The sequence below is a fragment of the Galeopterus variegatus genome, unplaced genomic scaffold (genome assembly GCF_000696425.1).
Source record: "Galeopterus variegatus unplaced genomic scaffold, G_variegatus-3.0.2 Scaffold4972, whole genome shotgun sequence".
Classification (NCBI taxonomy): Eukaryota; Metazoa; Chordata; class Mammalia; order Dermoptera; family Cynocephalidae; genus Galeopterus; species Galeopterus variegatus.
Genome location: NW_007731083.1, coordinates 85,243 through 93,953, shown reverse-complemented (window position 1 = coordinate 93,953; position 8,711 = coordinate 85,243). Strand labels below are relative to the sequence as shown.

Below are 8,711 nucleotides of genomic sequence, written 5' to 3'. Positions count from 1 at the left end.
GGAGCGAGAGTCGGGTCCGGGCAGGTGCGTGTGCTCAGGTGCGAGAGAGGAAGCGAGAGGAAGGAGCAAGGGGGAGAGGGACAGGAAGAGCTTGACAGAAAACCGAGCGACGGGAAGGGGGAGAGGCGGGGGCGCCGAGGGGCGAGGCCTGGGCGGGGCGCCGGGCCGGAAGGGGCGGGGAGCCCTCCGCGGCAGGGGCGTCACTTCCGGCGACCTCGGCGCGCGAGGTCTGTTGGCGGCGGTTGGGCGGCCGTTGTCCGCAGGTGTACGACCACGTCAGCCCTGTCGCGAAGGCTGCGCGAGACAGCGGGGCAGAAACGTAAGCGGGAGCCGCGCCTGGAGGGAAAAGAAGGCGCAGAGCCGCGGGAGCGGAGCAGCGTGAGCGAGCCCGGCGCCCACCCCGCAGACGGGCGAGACAAAGGCCCGGTCCTCAGGGTACTGAGGAATGCCTGAGGCGCTTGTGCCCCCCGCCCCGAGATCCTGGTGCCTTTTGTCTAGAATGGGCCCGGGAATAAGCATGTGCGTTCAGCACCGGGGTGTGCACGTTTTGAGAAAGGAAGAAAACATCACTGAAATGTAGAGACAGACACTGACTTTACCAAAATTCCACCCAGGGAGACTTCTGCATTTACTTGGAAGGGCTGCTTCGATAAACCGCTGACGCTGGGGCTTGAAACACGACCCGCCTCTGAGGAAATTGTTTCAGATGCCTACGGGGATTGATGGACTGAGTTGGGGACGCTTGCCTGGCCAGAACTAAGTGGCTGATGAAAGGCCGACGCTGTCCCCATCCTCACAATAAGTGCGCCACCCTTCCTCACCATAATCCTTGGCTTTTTCTCTAAGTGAAAAGATACTTAGAGAATACAGATGAGAAGGGCCACCACGTTACAATGGCCTGATTAGAAGCAAAGAAGTCTGTCCATCTTCAAAAAAATGTTTGAACAATATGCTCATGACTTAGCAGAAAAACACTGATAGATTTAAGAAATGCTAGCAATGTCTTTTTCCATTTGTGTGAGTGGGAGAATTGGGAAGACCCCTCCTCCAATCTTCATCAATTAGAATAAGGCTTAAAATAAGAATAATGAAATGGAGTCCTTCAAAAGGACTTGATTAATGTCACTTACGTTACTCAAGGCGAGAAGGAATTCAAACTCTCTTTGACACAATAATGGAGACCCAATGTTTTCAAGAGTCGACATTTAGAATTGAGCAGACAGACATTCCTTAAATATGTTTACACTATCTCCCAAGAAACTAAATTTGAGGTCAGCTTTTTCCCCCCAGCCACCATCCCTCTGACCCAACCCCAACAAGAGCTCTCTGTAAGACCTGTGACAGAGCACTTACAGCCAGCTAAGACCAGGAACACACATCAGGACCATTGCACCAATCAGGTGTTGTAAAGCATAAGGGGGAAGGATTCTGAGAGAGAAACACTGAAACTTGCTGAAGGAAGTATTAGTAGTTCTTAAGGACAAATATATGAACCATAGAGCAGCAGAGCTAGATTAAGATTAGGAGGGTGTGTGTGTGTGTGGTTGTGGGGGGTCTTCTTGTGTCTTTAGGTGACTTCCCTCGTGATGCTCAAAGGAAAGTTAATCTTTTATCCAATTGTCCCTTCTACTTAGTAATAATGCCCTTCTGGAATTAACCCAGCTTTTATTTATTCAAAATTTGGGCACTAAATATGAGAGTAATATACCAACATTTGTTGAGTCCCTGCTAGGTGTCGGGCACTGGTCTTCCCAACAGCACTTTCAATTACATAAGTCAGACCTCTCCTGGTTGCCATTGACAGGAACCCAACTAAACTGTAAAGGCAAAAGGGAGGAACGTATGGTTTATATGAACAAACTATGAGAAGGGTAAGGGTCTGCTGGACCTCAGGGACTACTACAACCAGAGTCCCTCTGTCTGTCCCCATTCCTCGGCTCTACTTTCTGCACATTGGTTTCATGCTGTCAGACCAATTTCCTCCACAAGCTGGAAACAAGGTCAATGATAACTCTCAACTTCACATCTTCAGACTTGCCATCTGACATTTAAAAATTCCCAGGGAAGGACAGTTAATTAGTCCAGCCAGTTGCCCATCCCTGAACCAAATGATTGTGCTGAAGAGCTAGGATATGTTAGAATGATGGACACTACATTGTTGAAGTGGGGAAAGAATATTTCCCACGAGAAGAGGGAGGACAAAACAATAGATGTCCATTAGAATTAGAATTTGTATTGTTTTCAAACAAGAACACTGAAATTATATAGAAATATTTTTATTTGCCACACTTTTATCCAAGGAAACCAATGTTACAATTGTTACAGAATTTCAATCTGGAAAATTCATTTCTGATCAAGAGAGACACTTTATTAAAGGTATAGGGTATACATAATTTCAGCCTCATTTGCTCAGGTACCCACATATATTTCAGGGCTGTGAGGATACTATAGTAATGCTGGTTTTCCATACAGCAATAAAATGAGTAAAAGGGGTCATGTAGGAGGACACAGTATAATTCTTTGAGCACCAACTATAACAATAACAGTAATTCCCTGAATTCCATGTTATGTCCAATGAAAACCAATAGTAATCCTATGAAGTAAATACTACACACATTTTATGGATGAGGAATTATACTCATAGCTAGTAAGTAATTAGCCCTAGGCCATACACTTACCAGAAGAGGAAGTAGAATTGAGGCACAGGTCTGTCTAACTCCAGGCCTCCAAGTTTTAAACCTCACTGGTTTGCCATCAGCAGCTACCCTTAACATGGCCATTAAACTTTCAACCCTTTTACTATGAGCCCAAAACCCATGACTTTTTAACAATTGCATAGAATTGCTGCTGAAGAAACACAGATGTGGTAGTTAGGCAAAATGTCTTTCTTACCATCAGCTTAACATTAACAAATTCCTGGAGGCAGTTTATGGCATTATCTTAATATTAAATTCTTCCCTTCCAATCGTCCCTTCCTTCCTATCTTCCCTTCCCTTCAATGTTTCTTTTCTATTTCTCCTCCCTTCCTGAAGTGAGACCCAGCAGCAGTAGGGCAAGAACACAGGGCTGAAATGAGCAGCATGCAGGTGGCAGAGAGAAGACTGGTGTGGTTGGAAAATGGATTACATTGAGCAAATAAGTAAATATATTTGAAATAATGATGATCATATTCCTCCCTTTTGGAGAAAATACAAACATGGTAAGGGCAAAGGCTAGAAAAAACCTTGAGGTTTTGGATTGGAAATATAAGTATTATTATAAAGTCACTTTTAAAAATGTAAGCAGACAGCTATAGAAACAGTTATATGTGGATGTATGTGCATATAAGTGTATTATGTATACACACAGTAGGGAAAAAACTTAGTTTGAATGTAAGCAGACAGCTATAGAAACAGTTATATGTGGATGTATGTGCATATAAGTGTATTATATATACACACAGTAGGGAAAAAACTTAGTTTGTATATATATATATATATATATGTATGTATGTACATATACACACTAGGATAAAAACCTAGTTCTGTCCTCTGAGAAGATACACATGAAATGGTACTCCAGTAGCTATGAATACACAAGTATACAGATTTTGGTTTCTAATACCATGCTCCACTAAAAGGAACCGGGACTCCTTGGTCCTGTCTTTAAGCGTATGAGAGTTTGTGACCTGTGGCTCCTCAACAGCAGAGGCCACATTTCATTTGCTGTTATTTCCGAGGCCAACACAGGGTTTGACATATAGTAGAGTGGCAATAAATATTGGCTGAATGAATAAAGTATGATTTCCCAGGAGGTACTTTATATTGCTGAAATAGCAACGTGTATAAATGCTCATGGAGTTTGGATATGTTGTCCCCTCCAAAACTCATGTGGAAATTTGATCTCCAATGTGGCAGTGCTGGAAACTGATTGTGTCATGGGGACAGATCCCTCATGAATGGATTAATGCTCTCTTGGGGGTGGGGGGATTAATGAGTGAGTTCTCGCTCTATTAGTTCCCGTGAGAGCTCGTTGCTTAAAAAGACCCTGGCACCTTCTCTCTCTCTCTTGCTTCCTCTCCCTTGCTTCCTCTCGCCATATGATCTGCTTGTACCCGCTGGCTGCCTGCCACTTTCCGCCATGAGTAGAAGCAGCCTGAGGCCCATGCCAGATGCAGCTGTCCCAGAATCGTAAGCCAGATAAACCTCTTTTGCTTATAAATTACCCAGTCTCAGGTATTTCTGTTATAGCAACATAAAACGGACTAAAACAAATGCCTTTCTTAGGAAGAGACAAGTTCATATGATAGCTTGTAGTGGATTGAATTATGTCCCCTCAAAACTCATTGAAGCTCGAATTGTGTCCCCAAAGTTTTATGTATTAGAAACTTAGGCCCCACTGTGACTGTTAAGAGGGTAGGAAATTCTATTATTGTAATGGAAAGGTGGAGCCTTGAAGAGGTGATTAGATTGTACAACCATGCAGTAGTGAATAGATTAAAAAACGATGGTCAGGGGAGTGGTTCTGAGGGCTTTAAAAGAAGAGGACAGTCTGTCTCTCTGCTCTGCTCTCTCTCTGCTCTCCGCTTTCACCATCTTGCAATGTGAGACCCCTGGGTCACTCTCACCATCACCGGGTTGACTTTGGACTTCCCAGCCTCAGAAACTGTAAGCAATAAATTTCATTTTCTTTATAAATCACCCAGTTTCAGGTATTTTGTTATAAGCAACAAAAAAGGACTAATACATAGCTGAAATGTGATTAACTGAATAACAACCATTCGTTAGGTTTGTACTTTTATATCTGGATTTCTGGGTTGTAATGAATTCAGTTTCAGTACTTTATGCAGATATATCACTCGACAGTGATATACACTGAGTCAAATCAAATAATCAAAATAGAGCACCATATGTTTCTTATTCCTGACATATTCAGATACAGTATTCACATAAAAAATAGTTTAATACAAAATGTTGCTGAGATGAAGACCTTCAAGACCACAGTTCTTTTTTTTCTCCAAACTTTTGTTATGAACATTTTTAAGCATACAGAAAAATTAAAAGAATAATACAATGAACATCTATACCCTCAACCTAGATTCAACAATTGTTTACATTTAGCCATATTTATCTTAACAGTAGATTTTCCTTTTTTCCATATCATTTGAAAATACATATTTGAACATCTTTGCTCCTAAATACTTTAGCATGTATCTCCTAGAGTTAGAATAACCTCCTTTAAAACCATTACCACATCATAATGATATCCAGAATCTAAAGATTCTCTAGTTGTCCCAAAATATCTTTTATAAATTTGTTTGTTTGCTTTAGTAAGGATCCAATCTGGTTTCATTCATTGCCACTGGTTTGGTCTTTATAGTCTCCTTTAGTCTAGACAGGTCCCTGTACCTTTCGTTTTCCGATAACAATGCCTGTTGGAAGACCACAGGACAGTGGTTTTATCAGTGTCCCTCATTCCAGATTTGTATGATCAATTCCTCTTGGTATCATCTCATTTGTTCCTTTAACCCCATTTCCTGTAAACTAGAAGTTAGACCTAGAGGCTTGAGATTCATGTTAAACATTTTTTAGCTAGAATATTTCACAGATGATGAAGTGTCCTCCATATTGCAGTGTGCCAGGAGTATCAGGAGGCCAGAAAGTCAGTTTGTATCACTATTAGCATTGCTGAGTTTGATCCCATAGTTAAGGTGGTGGCTGCCAAGTCTCATCATTTATTAAGTAATCTGTGGAGTAATACATTAAAGCCACAGTCTTCAGCTCAGATCCTTTCATTGATATCTCTTTCATTAAGTAGGTTGACAATTTTTAAATTATTCTTAAATTTAAAGTTTCATGTTATCATTAAAAACATTTCTGTGATATTCAAAAGATAAGTTTATTTTATAAAACCTTCCAAGTTCTTTATCACAGAATTCCCCCATAATTTTTCCAGTGAGATAAAACCACATTCTGTTTGTGTCACTCTTCTGATTTCTTGCAAAAATAAAGATGACCCACCACGGTTGACTCCTGCAGTTCTTCCTGAATGACAGTACCCTGAGTGTCTGTCCCTGTGGCATACTGGACCTTGAAGTTCCTTCTGAAGGAACTAAAGGAGGAAAAAGAGAAGCTGGGAACCCCTTCTTTGAGCCCCACATAAATTCATATCCAGCTGCCATGCTTCTTACGTCATTACTCAGTGAAGTCAGATAAAGGAGACACAGCTTTATTTAGTGCCTGTGCATACAGAGCTCACCCACAAGCAAGGCGTGTTCCCTGACTACTGCGAGAAGGCAGAATATGGAGCGGGCTGCAGGGCGCTCAGTGCAACTGAGGACTCTCTGCTCTCTGCTGCAACATCAAGCAAGATCAATAAATCCTGGACAGACAGTTGAATCCTGGGATGTTATTTTTGTCTGTGAAGTCCCCCTTCCCCGCTTCTCCTGGCAATAATATCCACCTTTCTTTTAGAGAACTGCTACTCCTCACTTGAAACACAGAGTTCCAGCAGGAGCTTCCAGTCTCCCAGCCGGCCAATCCTCTATCCCCTGGGGAGGGCATATGGTCTGGGCAGGACCAAATGTACATTCCCTTGGTGCCCATGGGGACTGCACTTCTACTGGCCCCTTTAATCCACTTGCCACCCTTCTCTACCCCACACTGAATCCAGGTTTCTGACACTTTAGTTCATGGTTGCATCAACAGAGTTTGACATTGATCCTAAAAATATTTTTGGTTTAAATTTTAACCAGTTATTCAGAAGTTCTAAAATAATAATATCATCTAACATCGATTGAATACTTGTGGGGCTCCGTGTCCCACTTCTCCTGGGGTATGCCTTAAAGTTGTGTTCCTATGCTGCAAAGTGCCACCCCCCCTTGTTAACAAGATCATGGGGACCTCTCTCTTGACTTGTCCAACTTCTGGGTATTCACCGAGAGGCTGAATATGCAAACAAAGGCCAGACCTTATTTGACTATAGAACTCTAAGCCACAATCTGTGGCAGCCAGTACAAGAAGCCAAATCATAACCTCTGCAGCAATCAGCAGGGAATGGTAGGGACTTAATAACTACCAGCTTCCCTACTTTTTGCTGCTGCTTCCAATTTAGGACCAAAGAAAGCCAAATATGCTCCCCTAGCCAATCGGATGGGATGCCCACTTCTCTCAGCCCACTGCAGCTTCCCAGGCCAGTGGCCTCCGGTGGGGGGACCCCTGAAGCCCCCCTTTGTTCACCGTGAAGCCTTCCCCCTCCTCCACCTGCCTTTGAGTCTCTGCCAAACACACCTGATGGAGGCTGACTCCTGTACAGCAAGCTCTGAATAGCCTTTGCTTGTTCTCGTTTGGGTGGTCTTTGTTTATTTCCACATCGTTTTAGTTTAACTGGCCCTTAAGTCTTCTTATTTAGTGTCCTACCTACCCCTGCCTTCAGGCAACCTTCGCCACTCTCTCTGAGGCCTGAGCTCCAGCCTCAAATCTGTGCCACTTCGGCAGGAATGACCCTGTCCAACAAGTGTCAGTCGTTCTCTGTAGTGACTCATCAGTTTCCTCATCAGGCGCTGGATTCCACGGCAGGGGAGACCTCCAGTCACTGCGAGACACCCACAGAGCCTCATTTTAGCCCCAGTGCTGGGAAGCAGTTGTCATAGCGACGGATGCAGCAGGCGGCCGTGAGAGCCGCTCACTGCAGCCCGCCCACTGCAGGGGGGCCGGCCTTCTACTTGGTCTCTGCGGCTCAACGCCCCCCAGTCCAATCTCCCACGTCGGAGGGCGAAGGGGGGCTGGGAGTGGGAATCGTCCACGTCCATCACTCTTGAGTCCTGGGCTCAGCATACCCCCCACGTTAGCTCTTAACGGTTGGCCTCACTTGGTTGTGCAGCCTAGACTGTGCTGCTTAGCAACGAAATAACAAACAACTTAAGTCGAATCTTCATTGAATCTGCATGAATGGCTCTTTTACGTGGACGCAATCTTGGTGCTCTGTGCCAAGGTGGGGGTGGGGCGGTTTGAATCTTTTTAAATGGAAGATTAACATGCACAGAACCAAGTGCAGAAAGCGTAAGTGCAAGTCTTGGTAAATTGTAACCAACACCCAGATCAAGATATAGAACATTTCCAGGACCTCCCCACTCCACCCCGCCGAGTTCCCTCTTGCCCTTCCCAAGTAATACCACTCTCCATGCACATGGCTATCACTTTCATCAGCATCCATTCGTTCCGCCTGTAGCTGAACTTCACATAAATGGAATCATATAGTATGGTTCTTTTGCGTTAGACCTACTTCACTCATCACTGTGTCGGTGAGATTATCCTCTGTCCTGCGCGTAGTGCAGGAGGAGGGGATGCGGTGAACACGGTTCCCTCCACCCCCAGCAAGAGGACTGGCAGGACTGAACTTCACTGGTCTCCTGGCTTCTCTGCCTCACCTTCCCTGTTGAAACTTCTTGGATAGATGCCCACCTGAACCATACCCAAGTTCATCTCACCTCTTTGGCTACTGGTCCATCTCTGCAAGTGGACGGGGTTGCCGTCACTTGCAGGGCCCCCAAACTCCTTCTGCCCCACCAATCAATGCAGCTAGGACCCTGCATCCCTTGTTCCTGCCTGTGCTGGGACATCCCAGAGCCGAGGCTGCCCAGACAGCTCACTGCCTCTGAACCTTAAGGCACTGAAATTGTGTTTCTGCTACATAAAGTGCCTCTTTCCAATTAGTTAGCCCTCTTCTTTTTT

The 8,711-nt window shown here is 44.4% G+C and overlaps 1 protein-coding gene across 1 annotated transcript in view; it reads right to left on the bottom strand.

The window, feature by feature from the left end:
* MARCH6 (membrane-associated ring finger (C3HC4) 6, E3 ubiquitin protein ligase) overlaps nucleotides 1–7,789 on the bottom strand; it is an 83,478-nt gene extending 75,689 nt beyond the window's left edge. The window contains exons 1-2 of the mRNA XM_008588697.1: nucleotides 7,681–7,789; nucleotides 7,402–7,572 (exon numbers count right to left, since the gene is read on the bottom strand). Coding sequence (XP_008586919.1) covers nucleotides 7,402–7,572; nucleotides 7,681–7,789 — 280 coding nt within the window. The remainder of the gene's footprint in view (nucleotides 1–7,401; nucleotides 7,573–7,680) is intronic.
* Between the last annotated feature and the right edge of the window lie 922 nt (nucleotides 7,790–8,711).